General features: G+C 38.2%; 1 protein-coding gene across 1 annotated transcript in view; it reads right to left on the bottom strand.

The window, feature by feature from the left end:
* LOC121294407 (ETS-related transcription factor Elf-5-like) overlaps positions 1–19,753 on the bottom strand; it is a 36,962-nt gene extending 17,209 nt beyond the window's left edge. Inside the window, exons 1-5 of the mRNA XM_041218076.1 lie at positions 19,194–19,753; positions 18,614–18,648; positions 16,708–16,811; positions 7,935–8,064; positions 6,322–6,458 (exon numbers count right to left, since the gene is read on the bottom strand). Coding sequence (XP_041074010.1) covers positions 6,322–6,454 — 133 coding nt within the window. The 5' untranslated portion in view covers positions 6,455–6,458; positions 7,935–8,064; positions 16,708–16,811; positions 18,614–18,648; positions 19,194–19,753. The remainder of the gene's footprint in view (positions 1–6,321; positions 6,459–7,934; positions 8,065–16,707; positions 16,812–18,613; positions 18,649–19,193) is intronic.
* Positions 19,754–25,330: the final 5,577 nt, after the last annotated feature.

The raw sequence follows: 25,330 nt of genomic DNA on the forward strand, positions 1-25,330 counted from the left end.
ATTCTGGAATCCCCAGCGGAGGCCAACGTCTTCTCATAAACATCCATCATGAATCATTTTTACTTATATTCATCAACAGGCTCAAAACTGCGTTAAAAACCCTTGATGGTGGATAAATCTGTACAAAACAAAAAGAGTTTTCGAGATTCTACCAAGACACTGTATTACAGGAATGTCTAATTACTTGGTATCTTTTAGCATCTTTAAGGTTAAGGGCTTTTAATGACTTTTCTATTCCTATTCTTCAAACTGCTCTAATGGTTTTGACCAGTATTGTTTTAATGTCTAATGGGGTGTAGATTTGAGGTCAATAGCTAACAAGAATATTAATACTTTTTTTTTCCTATCTGGGCCCTTTTAAACCATTGCCTGTGATTAAACATGCAACAGAGAGAGTGTACCGTGAAAACAGAAGGGTGCTTTCAGTTAACACACAGAAACCTGGTATGCACAGTGTTAATGTAGTGAGCACTGACAATGTGTTTGATCTTGTATTGATTGTGGTCTTCCTATTTATCTCTGTTCCTGCTCGTCAGTTCTTTTCCAGGGTGTTCTTGTATTGATTGTGGTCTTTCTATTTGTCTCGCTGTCTTTATGTAACTGGTACTACTTCTTGTTCTGATGTAGATGGGTTTTATATTTTTTCAAATTCTTTAAAAGCAGATCATTTTTTAATAAAAAAAATAAAATAAAAAATACACCAACACCTGGCCTCAGCTCAAATCACATCAAAACAAGACCAGTATTTCTAGTTTGTGTGCTTTTCTGTAGTAGTCAATTTAGTCAAGAAATGCTTTGCATGAAGTCACTTGCTCTGTGTGCCAAAAATAAGTCAATAAAAAAGTTATGCGTAAGATTAATGACTTCTTAGTAAACTTATGATCCACTGTGAATGCTACGGTGTTACAGAACAACCTGCAGTGCTGTAATTACTGTTGTCCATAACACAACACATGTTTTAATACAGATTCCTGATATTTTTATATATATATATTTTTTTACATCTTATGTAAATAAACAAAGGAATTTTTCTTTCAGCTTTTACTCTAACGTTCACCAGGAACATTCATGTTCACAGTGTATCCAGTTAATGCTCTTTTCCACAACAATGCTGGTGATCTGATTGAATAGGTAAGCATTGTAAAGCATATTAAAAGCACAACCTATGGTAAATGCATTTTTCATTATTTTCTATTAACAATAGCACAGATAAATTAGGTTTTGTGTTTTCAGTTGCCTTCTAACTTGCTTATTCTTTTTTTCCCATCCTGGTTTAACAATTCTATACAATTTAATTAACTATTGTCTTCCATGACAGAAACAGAGTATGTCCATATATTCCCTATCTACAGGTAAGTAATATGCATATGAATCCCTTTATTTTACTTTCAATAGACTATGCATGATTTCTCAAAATGAATGAACGAAGTAGGGATTCAAGGAAATGCACGCACATGGTTCAGGGAGTGGTTAACATATAGAAAACAGAAAGTACTGATTAGAGGAGGAACCTCAAAATGGAGAGAGGTACCAAGTGGAGTACCACAGGGATCAGTATTAGGTCCTCTGCTATTCCTAATCTACATTAATGACTTCGATTCTGGTATAGTAAGCAAATTTGTTAATTTTGCAGACGACACAAAAATAGGAGGTGTGGCAAACACCTTTGCAGCAGCAAAGGTCATTCAAAATCATCTAGACAGCATTCAGAACTGGGCAGACACATGGCAAATGACATTTAATAGAGAAAAGTATAAGGTACTGCACACAGGCAATAAAAACATGCATTATAAATATCATATTGGAGATACTGAAATTGAAGAAGGAATCTATGAAAAAGACCTTGGAGTTTATGTTGACTCAGAAATGTCTTCATCTTGTCAAAGTGGGGAAGCTACAAAAAAAGGCCAACAAAATGCTTGTATATATAATGAAAAGTATTGAATTTAAATCAAGGGAAGTAATGTTAAAACTATACAATGCATTAGTAAGACCTCATCTAGAATATTGTGTTCAGTTCTGGTCACCTCGCTATCAAAAAGGATATTGCTGCTCTAGAAAGAGTGCAAAGAAGAGCGACCAGAATTATTCTGGGTTTAAAAGGCATGGCATATGCCAACAGGATAAAATAATTGAACCTATTCAGACTAGAACAAAGAAGACTATGCAGCAATCTGATTCAATCATTAAAAATTCTAAAAGGTATTGACAGGTATGTCCACCCAAGCGACTATTTCGACCAGAAAAAAGAACCAAGGACCAGGGGTCACAAACGGAGAATAGAAAATAGAAACAGAAAATAGGAAGGACTTTTTTTACACAGAGAATTGTGAGAGTCTGGAACCAACTCCCCAGTAATGTTGTTGAAGCTGACACCCTGGGATCCTTCAAGAAGCTGCTTGATGAAATTCTGGGATCAATAAGCTACTAACAACCAAACAAGCAAGATGGGCCGAATGACCTCCTCTCGTTTATAAACTTTCTTATGTTCTTATGTTATCTTTCAAAGGAATTCATAATGCTCTTCTGTTGTCTGCATCCTTACTAGCCAAACCAATAGGTCTTATTTCTTGTGTGTTACAAATCAGAATACTTGTCTTATGCATCAATAAAAATTATTGTGGTTATAACTTTATGTGTACCCATGTTCTTAAAAGGTTGTCATGGTTTCTCTGTGCTGATTTGATTTGTTCTATGGGTCTGTGTGGCAAAGTGCCCACCCCTGTGTATATTTTGTGTTATATGTTGTGTGTTAATGTTGGTGTATAGTCATTGGTACATGGGATATAAACGGGTCTATGTAACACGAGTGTTTAAAATGTGTATTTATATTTAGGCACAAGGATTGCACAACACTTCACGTGTAAGTAAAAAGTAATAATATGTGAGCACGGGGAATTGCACTTTATTAATTCATATGCAGTTGTACCGTGACTCCAATTGAATGATTGATTATCAATCGAGTCTCGGTACAGCTGCATAAAAGCAGCATGTTGTCATTCACTCAGGCTTGTTGTGTGTTCGGTGAGTGGAGAATGGGTGTGGAGAGGAGAGAATTAAAAACGAGAAAAGTAAACAAAGTAAAATATATATAACCGTTGTTTTCACTCATCGTGTTTGTTTGTTCGTCCACTGTTTGTTTAAACATTAGTCCATTTTGTTTGTCTGTTTATTTTGGCCTCACGTACTGTGTGCTGTTTTTGTTACAACCTTTTTATTTACTGTCTGTTCATTTATTAAATGCTGAGCGAGACCATTCGCTCAGCTCCACCAAACTCCACCTCTCTGACGTTCATTTCCTATTTCCTGTTTCTGGTCAGGCCAGAAACAGATACCCCACAGACCGGTACTTGGGTGAAAAAGCACACTGTGGTGCTGTGTTTATTACACAAAAATTATTTTAACAGAAACACTGGTCAGGCTGGTCAGGCTGGGCAGTCGCCCTCGGTGATCCTATATAGTTTTTCTTTTTGTTTTGCACTCCTCTCTCGCTCCTGTTCCTCCATGAACACCCACCCAGAAGGCAGAAAGCTACAGGCTTTAATACATGTGACCATCTGTGACAATCAGTTAATCAGTCCGGAGATGGTCACATTCTGCATGAGTAATCTGGCAGAGGTGTTAACACCCCTTCTGCTAGAACACATTCAAACCAATAATATAACACTGTGTTTCTAACTAAACACAAAATACATTTATTTTAAATAATAATCCCTCCATACATTTGAAATCATGATACATTCACCCACATAAATACACAAACTATTTGCATGCAGGGTCTTGCCCTGCCCCCTCTAATTATGTGCAGGGCTTTCTTCTGCCCTGCCACAGGGTCATTCACCCTGAGCCAAGTTCATAGTGGCAGATACTTCCTCCCTAACTGAACAATTACACAATATATTTATGCAGCAGGTTGCACCATAATGATACTTAGAAAGTATGACAAAAAAAGTGTAGCACTGCAGTTATTTAATGTAGCCTTATGACCCCAACTAACAATCCACTGCATTTTACCCTGGTTTTCTCCCCAATTTAGTGTGCCCAATTATTATCTGTATCCTCAGCTCTGCTCTCAACCCCCCTGCCGACTCGGGGAACGGAGATGGGAGCGCGCGTCCTCCGAAATGTGCTCCTGCCAATCCGTCATTTTGCACTGCGGATCCACAACAAGGCCTGACGAGGCCTGACCTATAGCGCCGGAGGACGACACAGATCTGGAGGCTCCACTGCAGAGCCACAGGTACCCTACTGGCCACAGGGGTCGCTGATGTGCGGTGAGCCGTGGATTTCCCTGCTGACCAAAGCCCTTCCTACCTGGGCAGCGCTTGACAGCCTGGACCTGGACCTGAACCTGCGATCCCAAGGCTATAGGGCATATCCATGTGGAGTGCCTTTACTGGATGCGCCACTCAGGAATCCCCCACTGCTTTGTTTTTAATAAACACAATGGAACATTTCCAGTAAACCCAATATTGGATAAATGCATACCTTATGCATCGTCACCGTGGACTTACAATATCTTATTTTTGTGTCCACAATGTATAGTATATTGCTTGTCTGTGACACACTACTATAAAAGGATGTATATAGTGGATAAACGATGAAGCCCCATTGAATACTGAAAATATACAACAAAAGCAAAGCTGGAATGCTTTATTTGACCCTTCTGCACTTTGTTGAGTATTTTCCATATTCAATGGGGATCCGTTGTTTATTCTATTTATACCACAAGACTAATATCCATTAATAACAAGAAGAAGATAAAGAGTAGATTCAATGCATTCTATTTTCATACCATTTAGATTATTTAAACAAAAACATGCCCTGCTTCTTATGCAAGGCCCCAGCCAGTTTCCAGGTGAACTGTAAAAGTTCTGTTAATGCTTTGGCCACTGGCTGTGAATACACAAACACTGTTCGTTTAAATTAAACCAGCTTAATTTGTGAAAGAGCGGGAGATTCAAGTCACTCACAGTCTGATTGAGTATAAACAATAACTTGTCTTAGGTGGAGTCGTTTTTAAAGTAGCAGCATATAGAGAATAACTCAAAATACAATAATAAGGTACACAGTATCTCAATTACCATAAATAAAACATAAAAATAACATCAATAAATAACAGAAATATGCATAAATTACACAGCTAAAGTAAGACTTTCAGTCATGTTTTGTAACTTGGATTATAAATTAAATCACTTCCCAAACTATAAGAACATAAATCAAAAATAAAACATTTTATAAACACTACCATGTCATACTGTATTGTCATTGTGAATGTCACTTGGACAGGACATGATGCATACAGATGAACTACACTCAAATAACTAAGCTAGCAAACCAGGAGAAAATGAAAACTACAAAATTGGCGCATAATCAAGCATTTATACAAGTCAGCTAAATTATACATTCATGTTTATACAAAGATAGAAGTAATTACTGATTAGTGCAGACGACTTACTGCTTAGTAAAGAGCAAAAACATTTTGGCATTATTCAGTTCGCAAAATGAAGTCATTAAGGAGATTTTGTTGGTAAGGTTCTTTTGAACGTGCAGAACTGCCGAGTGATTCAGTCATTCTTGGCTCATACATAGTCTTGGTAGGCAGACTGATACACTACCATATGAATACAAAAATAAAATACACAAACATAAAATATTAAATAAGAAATGGCAAATGAAGTGGACCCTGACACAATCTGGCCCTTTTGGTTCTGTTGCTTTGTGGGAGAGCTTGTGGTCTGGGAGACATGAAAGGCTTGTATGAATGACTAGGGCTCAGAACTTTCACTTTTAACAAAGGACAAATAATGCTGATTTCTCTGATTTCTGATGTGAAATGTTATTTGCTAGGTACACTGTTTCTCACGTATTTTACCGTTATGAATTTTATTCCCATCAAAAGGTATGCACAACTACTATATATAAGGTCACACACTGGTGGGACTGGGCCCACTTTCCAGAATACTGGTGGAGCACGGGCTCTGTGGGCCTATATAACCCGACACCTATGGTGCTGATAATGACACCTGTTCTAAAACCACTGCTTCACCCAGACACTCAAGATCTGGTGTCCAAACCTCTTTCAGTAGACTGCAATGATTATTTCAGACAAACAAAAGGTAAATAAATAAGTAACTTTAAAAAGTGATTGTTTTCAAAGTTTCCCTGGAAGGTGGCATCAGTACTACAACATGGATTTTATTCTCTTTTATCAGATGCAATTTTCAGAGAACAAGTGGTAAGTGGTACTAATGAGCAATAATATCACAAAGGATTATTGTCCCAAACCAAGCTGATACAGGGATGAGATGGTAAGTCTACCTGGAGTTGTGATCACTCTGGGTATCTGGATGGTGGTATACTCTGCACCTCCCAATACTGGACACCAGAAAAGGCTGGGATCCATGGGTGGGACGTTCAACACTGTGTAATGGGGGCTGGCAAGATCCAACATAACACTGCAAAAGAGGAAAGACACCACACGTTCCACCCTCTGCCATATCACATACAGAATACAATCCATGTAAGCAATGGCATCTGCAAATGGAACAAGACAGTTCTCAGTAATATATTCTCTTTCCTGTTTGCAAGTTGTTTGACTTAAAACTATTTAATTGTGAAGGTCATTTTTCCCAGGTACACCACTCTCTGTCATATGTTGAATATATAGATGCTTCGGTGGCGTTGTGCGGCATGTGACAAAGTCGAGTTCCTCCAACCCCCGAGAAGTTTGTATATTCAATGTATACGGACGACCTGAAGGGCCTTATCAGTCAATCAAGGTCAAACAGTGTATTTGAAAAAAAAAAAAAGCAAAAATCATGTTTAGGGCAAAACATTATTAGTTTTTTTTTTATTTTATTAAATTTTTTGGGGGTATTTTTTTCTGTTTTGCTGTCTTCCAGTTCATTTAATTGTTCTTCATCTAAATCAGCATGTCTGCTTACTACTTTGATTTTTTGCTGGTAATTTTACTGTGAAATTCTGTATTTTATTATGAAATCATGTGTAAATGTTAGCACAAAACACCACAAGAAAGAAAACAGCAGGAATTCACGTATCATTATATAAAACACTGGGGCCGACCATTGAAATATAAGAACAGTGGCTCCTTCACGGTTCTGCTTAGCAGTTATAACGCAATGCCACTTGATGTTTTCACAGTGATAAATCACAAATATGCAAATCATTTTCAGTTAACAAAGAACATGTTTTGCTTTTGGACAAATGCCTTGGGGGGGGGGGGGGGGGGGGGGGATATGGGTGTATTTAATTATTTTAACTTTTGATGTATAACATGGAAAATGCAGAGTAAAATGTCGTAAAGCTAAATGAAAACAGTGCAAGAACGGTAAACACGGTAAACAGTAAACAAACAATGTTTCACTAGTTGGTCCTGCAAACCTAATAATAAGTAATGGAATTCTTTAGGGTTACTTGTTAAAAATGTTGTAACTAGTGTTACCAAAGGAAGATGCTGGCACAGGGGTTAGCCCATATTCTTACCTTATCATACTGCAGTAGTTCACATGTAATTGCTATATTATATACACCATATTTCAAATGTTAAAGATAATTATAATTAAAACACACAGATGTGGAATTTATAGTCACAATTTGTATTATTATTATTATTATTATTATTATATTATTAATAATAATAATAATAATAATAATAATAATAATAATAATAATATATAATAATAATAATAATAATTGCACATACACATAAGTGAAATATAGAGGGATGTGTATTTGCATTATTGAAATATAGTACTACAGTTAACATTCTAAGAAACGCATGTAATTACTATGGAAACAGCCCTGTAGTTGAAAGACTCTGACTGTACCCCTGAATAATTTTAGTTTGTTCTCTTTGTGCAGCACTGCAAGCCCATGTAAAAGCAGCAGGTTTGTGCAGGAGAAGTACTCACATTGTGGTTGTGCTGTATTGCTGTTCCAGGTAGTCCTGTGTCTTGTGTCACACACCTGCCTCCCTGCCAGGCTCCTGCAGGTTTATAGTCGTTCCTCGGCCCGCCTTCTCAAGGACTGGGATGACTCGCTCTGGGAGGGGTGAGGATATCAGGTACTGTCTAGCAACAGAGCAGGAAGCATCCTGTACAGAAATGTACATGTGTTCTCCTTCTCACATTCCTAAACCGTGTGTCACGTACAGTGCAAATGCTTTCGTAAACCTAGCCAAGCAGGTAGCAGCAAGTCAATTGGACAAAAAGAACAAATACACAATAAAATACAATTAAGACACAGGCAAATCACATTTAAAACACTATATCACATTTTAAACAAAATACACACAAGTTGTCAACTATTTAAAACAATTACAACTCTCAGTCACGAAACCATGCAGTTTACTCTTAAATTGCAATAAAGATATCTGGGTCTGCAGCTTTAGTTTGGACTGGAACTCATTCCAGGACCATGGGGCATAATAAGCAAAGGATCCTTTACCTGCCTCAGTACGCATATTTGGGATTTTAAAATACAAAAAAGAATGTGATCTGAGGCTATGGTTACTATGGGAAGCTATAAAGTATTCATTTAAATAAGTACATTCATATAATTTACATTGAATAGCCTTATATACCAGAATATTCAGCTTCAACCTAAGTAGAGCCAAAGAAGTCCAGCCTACCAAATCGTATAACATACAATGATGAGTATTAAATCTTGTATTTGTAATGTACCTCAATGCTGCATGTACACTCTCTATATCTACATTCTCTGTATCTGTACTTATTTGTCTTACCTTTGTTTCATCAGTTTGATATAATACTAATTTTCTTTTGATTTCACTAAAACTTTTCTGAGGAGTGCCCATAATTCTGCTGTTCAGTGACTCCTTCAACTTGATTTTATAGCACAGATAAAACAAAGGTAAGACAAATAATTGTACATAAAGATGGTATCATTTTTCTTGCACACAAACTCAAGTAGGGAAGCAAGTACAGACATGCCTGTTGAACCAACTACTTCAGCACTAGATAGATGAGCAACTGTCCTTATTTTCACAAATAACAACCGGTAGAATACTCCAATCAGCTTTAAGGGACCACTCCAATGCAGACAGTGTGCAAACAGTGTGCTAGTGTGGGAGTTTAAAACTGAAACTGAAATGAAAGTGATCCTTTTTTTTCCTCTTGTTTATTTCATGCAGTTCCATGGTCAATTAACTCAGCTTTATTGACTCACAATTATTTGTAGTAAACTTATTTACTACAAAAAACTAGTTTGAGTAATAAGCATTGATGTGCTTTAATTGTTCTTGAAAAAAATCCAAAAACTCATTGTGAATACTAGTTTATACTCGTTACTTAGCACACCTCTTGTACTTTAGTAAATCTACTGGTATGTATGCCTTACATGCCATAGTTAAACTGTAAATTCATGAAGTATTATTGATACAGTTTCAAAAGCAGGATGCCATTCGGAAAAAAAATCCCATAGAATACTAATGTAACCCTTTTAGATGTAACAATCTGAGATTTTTTCTTTTTTTCAAAGAAGGGTCCATAGTTGTGAATGCAGTCTCAATACAGAAGTCTTTTTTTCCTAGAGCTTCTGCTACTTGTCTGGATGGCCATAATAAAAACAACAGTTTTCTTACAGTTGCATGATGCAAAGAGATAAACGTTACTGTCATGTTTCAGCAGATATTGAGACCCTGATCATTAACAGCACTTTCTTATCTAAATGCACCACAGTTTATGAAAAACATTAGCCAGCACTTTTTTGTATCTATTTATTGTTTGTTAAATATATTTGGAGAAAAGCTTATCCTGTTGAGCTGAAACTTGAAAAGGATCTGGTGGTATTTCAAGGTCTCTGTCTGTCTGTTTGTCTGTACATCACACTAGCGTGACGTACAAACAAACAGAAACCCTTATTCGTGGTCTCAGAGGGCTCACCTGGTAAAGGCACGACAGCGTGATTTGAATGGTGAATCGGTCAGTCAGGGGTTCATTGCTTCGATATTCACTCTATTAGTGTCCCCTACTGGCCAGCCGCCCAGTGTACTCCCCAATACCCACTGTTAGTGTCCGGTCTCCTGAGCTGTTGTGAATTTCTACAATGGTATTGTCATTATTTGATATTCTAAATTGGGAAGAAAAGAAAAGATATGAATGTAACAGGCTTTAACACCTATCACTTAATTAAAAATGTATTGAAATGTAGCCACTACGCCACTCCCAATTATAATAGGGAGAAAAAGAGAATCCTGATTAAGGTTCGTTTAATTGAGCAAGGACTTATGTCGATACTAGCATTACTCCCAAACACATGACCAGAAAACAATTAAAAGTTTACAAAGTTTACTAATACAAAAGGCAATTCAATATAACAGTGATTGTTTCCAATTAACAATTTAGAGATGGCAACAATAATTTAGATATAGCAGCAATAATTTCTATGTAGCAGCAATGGTGCCAATATAACGAAAATGGTTTCAATATAACAGCAATAATTACAGTGCAACAGCAGTAATTTACATGTAGCTGAGATCGTCAAGTTACCGTCAAAAGTCCCAGCCCTTAGTAGCACTGCGAACATCAAAGAAAAAAAAAATCAAACGTGCATTTTAACACACATACAGTGCACAATTCCCTAAAACGGAGCATGGAGGGTAAGCAATTAGTAATAATTTAAGTTTAGTACTTATCTATACAGAATTCTACACTGTAGATCTCCGAAGTTACAAAACAATGCAACCGGCAGAGCAGAGAGAACGTCTCAATGCAAAGACACAGAAGTCGGTTTTCAAGCACTCTCAACAAGACAGCCCAATAGTCCGCACGGCCACGGCCACAGCCACCTCCACCTCCACCTCCACCCTCCGTTTACAAAAAGCTTTCTGTCGAATGATGGTTGACTCGGTTTAAGTACGTTTACCTACCAAAAGACACTTAGAACACCTAACAAGCAACATGTGTGTTCTCAATTGGTACTTACATTTTTAAAGGTATAGCATGTCTTTCATAGAAATGGGTTCTACATGAATGTTCAGCAGTATACCTCTTAAGAACTAACTCTCCATTATCTTGTCTGTTTAACTTCAGCAAATGCTGTCTCTTCCCCTGTTATTTGTTTAGTTTGGGTTAGCTTTTGAATGATCATGTTGTGATCACTATTTCTATTGTTTGTAGCCTGTCCTGGTTATTAAATAATACCAGCTAGAAGAGGTGTATTCTTTCTTTGGGGGTTGTACACATGTTTCAAGAACCAGTCTACCATGTCATACAGCACCAGACATGATTACTTCCTACCTGAGTTTAAGATGCATAGTCTATGGTAAATATATATCAGATTTTTCTAAAGCATTTGTTTGTAAGTTATTTTGATGCTATCTAACTGCTGTCAAATGTATGCATCTGCATTGTAGTTCACTTTGAATTGTTTTTCCATTTACAGTAACTCCAAATACAACTCCTCTATGCTCTATCAGTGGACACTCATTGCTTCCTTGTACTTTAAGGTCCTTCTGGTTTTAGCCACATCCATTCCAATTTAATGTAGATTTCATATTGGCCTGTTGTTGATGGCTGAAGTGTAATGCTGGCTCCAGGATTCAAACAAAGTGTGGCTTCCCTAGCACCTCAGCTTGGCAACCCATCTGGAATGAGCTGGGTGGGACACTTAGCAGAGGTCATCAGGTGGACACCTCTCTTCTCCAGTGTTTCACTGACTAGCCCACAAGACCTCAGAAAGACTCAGCAGTGATGCTGGTGTCCCAGCAACACACTCTTCCATCACCACCCAACCTGGCCCTGTCTACTTACCTTAGCCATCCACCCTCTTTCCATCGATGTTAACTTCCTCCCTCACCACTCTTTTGAGGTCCCCAATCAGAGCCAGTTAATACTTCTCTCTGCCTCCTTGGCTAGAGCATTCACTATATGCCTCAGTTCTTGTTCACTGAATCCAATATCTCTGAGAAGCCTGGTCATGGAGTGCGTGACGAATGCCCAACAAACCCAGACTCTTCACCCCCGCGGATCCACCTCTAGTGGTTAAACCCTGACTCTCCACCCTCTCTGATCCACCTCTACTGGATAAACCTGGACTCCACCCCCGTTGATCCACCTCTGCTGGATAACCCCAGACTCTCCACTCGCATTAGTTCACCTCTACTAGATAAACCTGGACTCTCCACCCCCGCTGATCCACTCCTACTGGATAAACCCAGACTCCACTCCCGCTGATCCACCGCTACTGGATAATTCCAGACTCTCCACCCCTGCTGATCCACCTCTACTGGATAAACCCAGGCTCTCCACCTCTACTGGAGAAACCCAGGCTCTCCACCCCTGCTGATCCACCTCTACTGGATAAACCCAGACTCTTCACCCCCTTTGATCCACCTCTACTGGACAAACCCAGACTCTCCACCCCCTTTGATCCACCTCTACTGGATAAACCCAGACTCTCCACCCCCGCTGATCCACCTCTACTGGATAAACCTGGACTCTTTACCTTATACCTTTAGACTCTTTGTACCTTTATACATCATACAGTACATCATTTTTTGCAAGTGTTTGCACAGTATCATTAGAAAAAAGTATTTCTTTGTATGTTCAGCAGATAACATCTAATCCTGCTTGTCTGCTTCATTTGGTCTTTCATTGGTTACGATGCCAGATCTTACAAGAGACAAACACTGAACTTAAATGAACACGCTCGGATACCAGGAAACTGGTTTTTAATGGAAACCATGCATAAACTATATGGCAGTGTAGGTTAATTATTGGTTACGTGTTTAGAAATCCTCCATTGGAGGTTGATGGTGTGATGTGAAAGAGAAAGAGATCCAGGACAGGTGTGTGCAAAAATAACTCCTATTCTCTTGGCAAGAACTGCTTGAGGGTAAATATAATTAAATCTGAGCACATTTTTCCATGTGGTGGGTTACCTAGACAAACTGGTATTATTTTACTACTAGTCCTTGTTGGGTCTGTGTTGGGTTAGGGGGCTTAGGACCTGATTTATTTATATTTAAAAAGTATGACAACAAAGCTGTCCAAAAATAACCTACCTAAGCAAGATTATGTCTAAGAAATCAGTTACTTGTTAAAAAAAAAACTACATTGCTGAAATGCTTTAAAGTTTATTTAAGCATTTGCTTTAAATTGCATCTGACATTTAGCTTCCAAGCTCTGAACCTAGCCATGACAGTGCTGGACTCATACAGCTAATGCAAGTTTAGCATCACCCTATAGAACTACCAAATTTTGCTTCATAAAGTCAAATGAAACCTGCTGAATAATGTTACATTAACTAATTGAATTACATACCGCTTTCTAGTTTTCCATACGCTTACCAAAAACTTGAAATATTGTACTACTATTATGGCTTCAGGTAGACTTTTGCAATATCATTTTGTAGTTTCTTTGATTACATTATGTTAAATAAAATATCAAAATTATGTTGGGGTGGTGATAAGGCCCGAGGCGTCATCCCATTAGTGATATGTATCATCGGAACCGTGTGGCCTTGGTTTATACTGCCTATAAAATGGCTACCTGTCATTTGGGGGATGAAAAATAATGAAAACACATTTTAAATTAAGACAAAACCAGAAATTTTTATTGTGTATACATCCGCAGTGTCATATAGTCCCAAATTTAATTTAATGTATTGTTCGCTTATTAAAAATAAATTGCACATGTTCGTTTATTGTGAATTTCTGCATTGAAAGTGGCATCTCACTAGAAACTAGAGGACTGAACACACGCTGATGATGGGCAGAGTTTCAAATGACGCTGAGGAAGGGGAGCAGCTGTCATAGATGCTGAAGCTGTATCTGCAGGTGAGTTTGTGTACTCGTTATATGTGATGCTGTGACAGGGTCTTCCTCATGTCATGCGCGTGGGTCGCCGCTGTTCAAGCATACAGAGAGACAGATGTGGTGTTGATGTTGAAAACGCCGGCACAGGCGCACAGGTTTTATTAACAAACAAACAGAAAACGAAAGTAAAATAAAGGTGGTCACATGACGTTACCAGCGATGGTAACGCATAGAGGACTAATACAGCAAACTGTACAGCAAACTATCAATCAAAATGTGCCGTTAAAACGGCAGGCCTTGCAGCAGCCCCGATCACAGAGATCGCCATGGTTTTATACTGACGCTCCATTGACACGCCCACCCGCCTGCTGGAACAGCTGATTGCTTTCAGCTGCTGCTCCACGCAGACGGGTAATCGTCCCCAGCGGAGCGCCACAGCAGCTAAACAATTAAATCAATATTAACAATCAACACAAAAACATACAATAAACTACATATTCCATTGTGCAAGGCTTACACTTTGCCACAGAGGCACACATATTCAAGTCCATTTTCATCCTTACGGATCTCAAAAGATATTTTTGATATTTATCGGACACCTTCGTGTTCAAGTTGTGCAACATTAAGTTGAAGATCAAACCAGAGTTTACACTCCAATCCGACCGCGGCGTCAGGGGACAGTGTCTCAGTTTCCCGCAGACTCTTCAAATCCAGACTGGTAATCAACAGGTGGTGTCTGGCCTGGTCTTTACCTGCTTTTCTAAAAGTTTTCATGACTGACAGGAATACATTATTGCTGGTTTTAAACTCGCTGCCAGCAGAGATGTTAAAACTTCTACTGTTAAAATATCTATTTAGTCCAGCTCAGCTTTATAGAACTGAAGACTTGTCCCCAGTTGAACTTTTTGCACTGTCTTAAAATTCCCTTCAGTTGTTGAGATTTTTTTTTACTTATTTCCTTAAAATGAATGTCCATATTTTTTTCTTAAACCAGTCTTTAAGTACATTAACAACCCATGCTGTAGTTTGTTTGTTACTGTTTTTTCAGTCTTTGTTTTCTTCTATTTCATTTAGCTGTTCTACTGTTATGTGTCTACTCTTGACAGTTGCTGGTGCACTTTGTATTTTTTTCAGCTGGACTGCTGTCTTCACTCAGAAAGTTGCTGTTGTACCAGTTATCTAGAGTTTCATCCCCAAATATATTAAAGGAAACAGGTGTAATGTCATTCATTTTTGGCAGTGGTTTCACAACTAATAACAAATAAAATGGCAGTTTCTCGTGGAATTTAGAATGCAGTGGTGCATAGTGATTTATACAGTGTGAAGGGGCTCATTAGTATGCAAGCTGTGCTATAAGCCATAGAGTACAGTGGATGTAGGTCATGTTACTGTTGGCTCTAATTTCAAATTCATAGCTGTCACTGACATGCTTGTTTTCTTGGCTGTTCTGTGTGTTTAAATATGTGCAACTGTTTCTTATGACCTCAGATTTGATCTACATTCCTCATTCACAAACAATCAATAATTAAAAAAAAAAAAAAAAATACACAATTCAGGGCTTTAAATTAGCACAAAAAAAAGGGGCAAAGCTGAACTGGCCTTCAATAAATTTGTATAAGGCAGCAAGTTCACTAAACTCAAGGCCAAAGTGTAGGATGTAGTGTAATTCTGTCTGGAATTCATATACTATACAGATAATTGAGCCACGTAAAGAAACAACACAGTTTAGCTTAACTATTTATTTGTTCAGAAAATAAGCTTTTTTGGCAAAAGCTTCCTCTGTACATAGTTAATTGTATGAACTGTCCCATGTTCTTTTTGCTGTCTATAATAACCAGTTACTCGTCCTGCTCCTTCCTAGCACCTCTTCTCATGACAGCAATGCAACGCTTGGCAGACAGGGGGTAACTGTGCATTGAGAGGTGGAGAGATCCCTGACCGGGAAATTAAACCTCACTGGCAATCCAGCCAATTGCATTGCTGCTGAGCAGCCCGCCAGCCTGGCAACCAGCAGCCTAGATTTGACTGGAGCCTGTGAGGACGTAGCTCCCTGCACTGAAGGCATTGGCTTTTGCTATTACACCATGGGACCATTTTGTAAAAGGCACTGTGTTTCATTTATGGTTGAATTGAAAATCCATAAAACGATCTTTATCGAAAGATGGAAAAATAATGATAAACCCTGTAATGCAATGTAGAATAGTATTTCCTACCGTTTAGGTTTCGTTGTGGTAAAAATAAAGAAATTAAAATAAGGGTATAACGGCAATCAAACCATATTCAAGTTAGTTACTCTACAATTTATTTATTTATTTATTTTTTAAACCTGAAAGAAAACTACTTATTTTGCAGAGTGTGCCTGGCCGCCTACTCTTGTTGGTTTTTTTCCCGCTGATGCGACGTAACCATGCAAATCACGCAACCATGTTATTTTTTTTATATTGAGAAGGGTACCCATGGCAATTGTAGCTGGCTAGTGTTAATTCCGAAGCCACGACAATTTAAAACATAAAAAATAAAAAAACACAATTTTTTGGTGGTCATCCAACCATAACAAATTAGACTAAATGGATGAATTAGTTCTGGGAACCGACGATATCAAGAAAGAGTGACAGCAATCTTACCTAGTAACCCCCAATACTATGGTGCCATCTGATCAATCAATTAATGAAATCTGCAGCTGATGGCTTGTTTTACAGACCCTGATTAGCACTCTTCTTACACTCTGGTGCCAGTTAGGTTTTCCCAGATCAGTGGGAATAGGCTCTGTGAAACTGCTAATGTATAATAATATAATGCCATTGTATATGGGAAGACATATGTTGTACTTACTGATTAAAAACAGAATAGGAAGATGAAACCCTTTAGCTACCACTAAAAAGGAGGTAGACAGTGATGAGACTCACCTTCATCTGCACTAGGCAGGTGGGCACTGCCATCCTGGTTATAGAGTCTGAAGCTGTTTTGACATCCACTCTCCAGTCCATATCCACCAGCTGAAGCAAGGAAACTGAAACCACAGAGTACACAATCACACTGGGCCAGTTACACGACTTCAATCTTAAATATCCCCTTCACTCACTGTGTTCAGAATTTAACCATGTTTCCAACTACGTATCTACACTGAACAAAAATATAAATGCAACATGCAACAATTTCAAAGATTTTACTGAGTTACAGTTCATATAAGGAAATCAGTCAATTGAAATAAATTCATTAGGCCCTAATCTATGGATTTCACATGACTGGGAATACAGATATGCATCTGTTGGTCACGGATACCTTAAAAAAAAAAAAAAAAAAAAAAAAAAAAAAAAAAAAAGGGGTGTGGATCAGAAAACCAGTCAGTACCTGGTGTGACCACCATTTGCCAACGTTGACATCAGTAAACCACTCGCCCACACCTCACCATACACGCTGTCTGCCATCTGCCCGGTACAGCTGAAACCGGGCTTCATCCGTGAAGAGCACACTTCTCCAGCATGCCAGTGGCCATCGAAGGTGAGCATTTGCCCACTGAAGTCAGTTACGACACCGAACTGCAGTCAGGTCAAGACCCTGGTGAGGATGATGAGCATGCAGATGAGCTTTCCTGAGATGGTTTCTGACAGAAGCCGGATGTGGAGGTCCTGGGCTGGCGTGGTTACATGTGGTCTGCAGTTGTGAGGCCAGTTGGATGTACTGCCAAATTCTCTAAAACAAAGTTGGAGGCGGCTTATGATAGAGAAATGAACATTCAATTCTCTGGCAACAGCTCTGGTGGACATTCCTGCAGTCAGCATGCCAATTGCATGCTCCCTGAAAACTTGAGACATCTGTGGCATTGTGTTGTTTGACAAAACTGCACATTTTAGAGTGGCCTTTTATTGTCCCCAGCACAAGGTGCACCTGTGTAATGATCATGCTGTTTAATCTGCTTCTTGATATGCCACACCTGTCAGGTGGATGGATTATCTTGGCAAAGGAGAAATGCTCACTAACAGGGATGTAAACAAATTTGTGCACAAAATTTGAGAGAAATAAGCTTTCTGTGCATATGAAACATTTATGGGATCTTTTATTTCAGCTCATGAAACATGGGACCAACACTTTACATGTTGCGTTTATATTTTTGTTCAGTGTATTTTATAATGCATGTATGTTTTTTTTCAAAGTTTTGGCAGCAACTTATCAAACTTCATAGAGTTCACACAAATGGTTTTAAAATTTAAAAAAAAAATGTAATAACAAATCGTGACTGAAGGGGATACAAGATCTGCTATGAAAATTCTAATTACATTCAGAATGAGATTTTACTGCACGACCAGGACTTTGGAAATGAGACGTTACAACGCTCCAGCCCCAGCCCATTAACGTACTTCCTAGCATTCTATGGCAGTGTACAGGAGCTTAACATCATAAGACAGTTTGTTAACGCTTCAAATAGGAAGCTATTCAGGACCTCTTAGTAGATTTGCCTAGTTTTGCCCTAGGCTCTGAATGTTGCAAACAAGCCCCTTACATTAGAGCTAGTGGAGTCGGCATATCTCTAAAACTAGAGAGAGTCACTGCTACCAGCACATTTTGATCTTCTCATTTTGCTGTTAACAACTGATTTGTTAAGTGCCTTGTGTGTAAACTAGGCATCAAAGAATTATATGATTATTTGAAAATGAGGAGAGCACAGTGCTATGGTTTTATTAAAAACAAGCAAAATCAGTTGGGAAAATGTATTATCCAAATGCAACCCAGTGGTTTATCATTAGACCTCATTGTAAAAGTATAGCATTAAAAAGTAATAGCTGCAACAGTGTATTAAAATAAACTCCTTACTTTGATTGGAAAGGGCTTCATTTCTCCATGTAGGGCTGAAAAAAAAGGTATGCAGTTTACTCCACCTAGTTCTATATGCTACTTTCTTTTTTACTTAAAGGTCTAAAAGTGAAATATTTTAATGCTGACGTCTGTTTTTAAATTTATTTGTGCAAAGTAAAGTTGCATTAATTGGGTTTTTGAACTAATAATATCAAGGTATATTCTAGAAATACTAAAATAGCCTTAATAAACGTAAATGACAAATGTTTCGACTAGAAGTCTTTCTCAAAATGAGAATGAGTTCACATATTATTTTTTTTAGTTTTTCTTTAGTGCTTTTAGGTTCAGAACAGTGTTTAATAGTTATTGATGAATTCCCTGGTGTTACACAAATTGTTCGCTGGTTTCTCAGGAGCACTGTGGTTGCTGCATTGAGTCATGTAGAATATCAAGACCCAAAAAAGTTAGATATGGGCTTAAGCTTCCTTGAGTGTGTTCAAGAGTCTTTATTTAAGGTATATCCCTGCGCACTATAATTTCAACATATTCTTCCTTAGTGTCCAGAAAAGTGTTCTGTAGTGAGGGAGAGACTGTGTACCTCTGCTCCAGGAGGATCGTGATGAGCAGGAAAGTGTCCTGTAGTGAGGAAGAGACTGTGCACCTGTGGTCCAGGAGGATTTTGGTGAGCAGGTTCTTCAGGCTGGGGTGACTGGTGTCTGGGAAGACAGCGAGGAGCCGTTCAGGAGAAGACAGGCCATGGAACAACACATGGTGAGAGAGACTGTGCAGAGCGCTAAGCAGCTGACAACAGAGACACAACCACACATTCGGCTATTTTATTGGAACAAGAGTTACAAAATGCTAATTTGGTGCAAGCATCACACATCATGTAAATCAATTCTTATTGTGTGTTGCATGCCATTTTATGCATTCACAAAAAACAAGCAAGTGTATCACCTTGCCTGCTTTACCAAACAACCTGTCTTCAGCGCAAGCACTGCGCAATGTGTAGAAGTGTAAATGTCATTGAAACATGCTTGTCCCGGTAACACAGGCTAGCATTGAAACATGCTCGTTCTGGTAACACAGACTAGCATTGCAACATGCTCGTTCTGGTAACACAGACTAGCATTGAAACATCCTCGTCCCGGTAACACAGGCTAGCATTGAAACATCCTCGTCCCGGTAACACAGGCTAGCATTGAAACATGATCATCCCGGTAACACAGGCTAGCACTGACACATGATCGTCCCAGCACCAACACAGGCTAGCAACTTTACTTTTACTGGAATTACGATACAAATTGAAACATGCTCGTCCCTGTAACACAGGTTGTGTTCTCCACAATACATTATTTGTAACATTAATATACCCCAAAAAACTTCCAGATTTTAAATGTATACACGATGGGTAGCACCAAACAGTCGACTAGCCAAATTATAAAAAGCTCAGAACATGGTCGTACACTAATCTCACGTGACATGATTGCGAAGCAAGCGGTTTCATGGGGATGGAAGTGCAGTTGCAGTTCTGCTCTATTAACACTGAATTTTAGAACATAAAGAGTTTATAAAAATTCGAAGGAGTTTTCAAATATAGCACACAAATAGCAAAGTGTTACGAAACAGTAAGTTCACAAATAAAGCACCAGACTGGCCACTTTCTTTACATCAACTACTTGACTGTGTTAAATTAGTAGTCGCTATACCCTACTAATTATCTATCTATCTATCTATCTATCTATAAACTAAAAGAGATAGAGACAACCCACTTCTCCTCTTTGGGTCTGTAAAGTAATTTAGTTCATTGAAATACATGTAGCACATTAATTTTCAAATATTCAAACACATATTTTGAAAGAAGGTGAAGCCTTTTTTTAGCCCCTTTATTAATAAACAACAAATATATCCAAATCTACTTTAAAAAAAAAAAAAAGCTGTGGTGTCTGTGGACAGCATGTAATAAGATACTGTAAAAGTCTGATCAAAGTCATGCGACCAGTTTCAAAGATTTAGCATTAACCAGTCCCCGTATTCCTTTCCATAATGTTTTCATAATGACTTTTTAAATTGCTGTTCGAGTTCAAATTCTGCACTTTGACAAGCCCAACGATTAATTACAAGTAAGCAAATCACATCAGGCACCTCATTCCACTTTTACATAAAAACGAACAAGTGCCACTTTTAAAACTATTTACTTCTGAAACTGTTTATTAATTTCCCCGTTGTTTAAAAACAACGTCTAAATGCCTTTCTAGACGCTAAACTGGTACTAGCTACATGTTCATTCGTAGTTACGTCGCAGGTGGATGCAGTGGCGTTGCTATTCACAGTAATCGTCAGATAATTAGATTATTGCTCTATATAAAGGGCAACTTGCACCTCAATTTTAGGCAGCCTTGAATGAAGGGCAGTGAACTACGTCCCGTCAGTGATGCACTATCTTGTGATCATGTGATCGCACACTCACACGCTCACATGGGTCTTGTCATGTGACAGGTTCCCAAGAGTTCCCTCAACGTCAGTGTGTGTGTGTGTGTGTGTGTGTGTGTGTGTGTGTGTGTGTGTGTGTGTGTGTGTGTGTGTGTGTGTGTGTGTGTGTATATATATATATATATATATATATATATATATAAATCCATTTTCGTTGTAATCATTTTTACTGACATTTTGTGAAAGTACAGTTCATGGAAAATCACAAATAAGTACATAATAATGAGTAATACTTGAACACAATATACATAGAGAAATACATTTCAGTAGGATTAAAACACATGCTGGAATTACTATTTGGGTCCAAAATAAAAATCAGTTTACTTTTAGCAGTAACAGAGCTGTGCCTATTGGCTTACAGAGTGACGCAGTGGCTAGGATTTATTTTTTATTATTTTTTTGTTTTTTCAGAAAGAGTTTGTTTCTATCCAGTTAATGAATGTGTAATTTGATGTGATTGGCTCTTTATTCTACCATACCTATTGTGGTAATACAGTAAATGAATATTCTAGGAATCACGCTTTAGTCAGACTGGATTAGAAGCTGAGATACCTGAAAACAGAACCACATTGTACCCTAACCTGGTGTTTTAGTCAAGGCTCTGTTCTTTTATTGCAGCCTTGAATTGCTACTTTTGTGCTGATTGGCTAAAGATTGACCATTTTAGATTGCTGTAACTGTAAAAACCATTAGTAATGAAATACTGCCGCTGAAGAACACAAGTCCCTTGACTGTGCAGCAATGCCCTGTGCCTTTGACATCAGACATTATACCACAAGCCCAGGCACGTGTGTAACTCAGGAAATTGTTGAAACCAGAGACGGACAATTGCGTTCCTTATGGTCCGGAGCCCTCCCACTCTTTGGAACATTAAATTACTCAACTGAACAAATTAACCTCCTCCCAAGTACTAACAGGGTAATTAAACATACATGAAATGTAATGAAGCTACTAAATTGCTCTCAAAAGTAGGCTGTACCGTGGTACAGTATTTAGTTTCTTGCACAGACAATGTAGAAGTCACATTCATGTTATAGTCGTTAATTACCAGTAGGTGGTGCTGGAGAAGAATGGAAGGAATTTCTATTATTTTTTTTTTGACCTTGTATTAAAAGCCCTTGTGATATCTTGGCCTAGTTTTATATTGACCAGACTACAATAATCGGGAGTCACAAATTAAGTAATACTGTACAAAAAATAGTTTAGCTTCTTGTATTGATCATTATATAAGCCTAATGTCAGTCAAGTAAATCCTCACTTCCAACCTCACATAAAATATAAAAATAAAAGTTTTTTGCTCATTTGCCTCACACGTTGCCTGTTTCTCAGCTAACAAGGTTGTATAATACAGGCGAGTTAAGTTTCCACACTGCGTGGACTATATTTAGCTTCCATGTAGTTAGCTTGACATTAACATATCTAAACGAGACCACTTCATACATGTAAAAACATATTTTTCAATATCAGTATATAACTATAGTTGTGAATATAAGAGAGAATATGAAAAAAGTGATTATTGCTAATAAGAACGGGTCATTCTCTATTATTACCTTAACAACTGGCTTCACAGATCCGGTCAGCACCAATCCTTGAATAGCTTATGTTACCTTAGACAAGGGGGCCCCTATGGCAGTGCGATTGCCCTGCACAGTGGTAAATTAGTGTTGGTGTGGTTCATATGTGGGAATGGGTTTATTTTGTGTCGTTTTGGGACTTGATTAGTTTGACTGTATTATTGATTACAGACGGGCGCTCGATTGAGACTTGCTGCCTGCTAAGCTTGGTTGACGGGAAGGGCAGCAAGTGATTGGCTGTGCTGGTCCTCAATCAGCACGTGGGCGGGTCTCGACCGAGTGTCCGTCAGTTTAAAAACATCCGCGGGAGATTGCTCGGGACTGCTGCAAGGCCTGTCGTTTTCACGGGACCTGTTGAGCTATAGTTTGGGGTATTGTGTTTTATTTTGCACTTTTTGTACAGTTTGCTGTACAATTGACCAAGTGCTGCCCAGGCAGGGTAAGTATTAGTTGGCTAGGGAGTCCCTGGCTCACCGCACACCAGCAACCCCTGTGGTGGGCCAGGCGCCTGCAGGCCGGCCTGTACACAATCCAATCAAGTTCTGGCTATGGCTGCACGAGTTAGTTCAGGGGTTGCAGCGGTGAGCCAGGTTGAATAATAACTGGACATTCCAAAGTGGGAGAAACTTGGAAAAATTAATTTAAAAAAAATCTCACAATGAAACTGACACAGCTCTGGCGCACTCAGATACCCAGTTGTGATAGGGAGAGGTACTGCTGGACTGTGCTGCCGTTGGAGTGTACTACACGGAGGCCCTAGTCAAAGGGACAGGCCCTGCAGTGCTAAATACAGCCTGTGTATTTGTATTTGATTCTGTTAATAAACTGCACTATCTGATGAGCTTCAAGACTTGCACAGCGACCTGTCCAGGTCAGCAGGGAGTAAGCAGTCCAGTAACAATATATTAAAATAATATGTTGAGATATGTTTTCCAATATTGAAAAATACAGTCAACGCAAACTATTTTTTCCTTAATTATTTTAAAATATATTCAAGAATATATTTACAGTATGTATGTTTTCCAAAATGCATTCCCAGTTTTGTAAAAATGTATAAGAAAATATATGTATATTTGTATTTTTAACTTTACAATAATATATAACATACATTTAGAAATATACTGTATATTTTACAAAACCTTTGACTATATTACTATATATATTTATAATATGTTTATATTATATATATTTTTGAATTGTCAAAGTATTTTCTTAAAATGGCAATATTTTGTATATTTAAAAATATATTGCACCATGTTACAATATATTTACCAAAAATATTGCAATATATCATGACGCATCATTTAAAATACATTCCATTTCCATTTGACATATTTTTTAAATCTATTATATGTACATTTAAATTTTTTCCAGATACTAACCCTTCAGGAGCAGACCTTGCTTGTCTGAACTCTGCCTGTTCCAACTGAGTCCAAACGCTACCTTTGGGCCTGGCGGGAGGCTGTTTGGTTTATAACAATGCTGGTGGTTCAGGAACCCCTGCCCCCCCAGTACTGTGCTTCCGAAAGGAAACCCAAGTCTATATTTAGCACAGCCCCTCGGTTTCCTTGCTGGAACCTGGAATCCTGTGAAAGGAAAGAGTCTGTCTGACGTGCAGAGACAGAAGCTTGTCAGAGGTAACGCTTCTACAATACTGCAAACCATAGTATGCTTTGGTAAATGCACAGTATAACCATTGGAAAAGCGTCCGATAACTGCAAAATGACCGTACTATGAAATAAGCATAGATTTTGTATGTTTAACACAGGGATTGAATTGTGAAAACACCAAGGTTATATGTAGCCCCTGTCCCTGTGCATTCAGCTCCAGATCTCTAGCACTGAGCTCTATTACGTAATTACAGATCCTCTTACACTGATCTGCAGTTCACTTAAGTCCAGCTCTTCATCACATAGGAATTAGAAGCAGAATTGAGTGCAATATTGACAGTGTCAGGGCAGGTCTTTCATGTTTTGTGCCTAACTCTTGGACATTAATGGAAACTATAAATAGTAATGATTACTGTTCAATGTTCTAGAAATGTATTGTGTAAGTTGATGACTGTGCTGTAGGTTATAATGACTCTTAGTGCAATGTCATCATAAATGAATTGCTGGGTTAGTGTGTAGAACAGGATTTCACACTTAGCAGTCTGGTTTCTGCTTGCTCCACTTAGCGTAACACTCACTTATAGGATGTGTTCTAGTGGTACAATAAATACTAACTGACAGAGCTGACTGAAGTAAAAAATAGCGAGTAGGTCAAACAGTCGACACTTCAAAATAAATCAGTTATGAATGTATATGAATGTTCTAAAACTGCTTTGATTTGTTATTTATTAATGTCCTAAAATGTAATTTTTATGCTAATGGATAGCCACAGCACTTCTGAAACCGCATGCTTTATAATGACTTCACAATCCCGTGACGTGATTAGTTGACTTCCAGTTTCTGGGGTCGACTGTCACTTTTCTACTGGGCTTGTCAACTATTCAGTGCTACCCTTAACTACCCTTAAAAAGTTAACCATTTGTTCAGTAAAAGAGTTTTCATATGCTTTTACTATGGTATATTATGCAAATACTAAAGTTTACAATGGTTTGCCATGTTTTTAAAATCGCTTTACTATATCTTTTTGTTATAACTACACATGCTTTACGCTGTTTTCA

This window comes from Polyodon spathula, chromosome 19 (genome assembly GCF_017654505.1).
Source record: "Polyodon spathula isolate WHYD16114869_AA chromosome 19, ASM1765450v1, whole genome shotgun sequence".
Lineage (NCBI taxonomy): Eukaryota > Metazoa > Chordata > Actinopteri > Acipenseriformes > Polyodontidae > Polyodon > Polyodon spathula.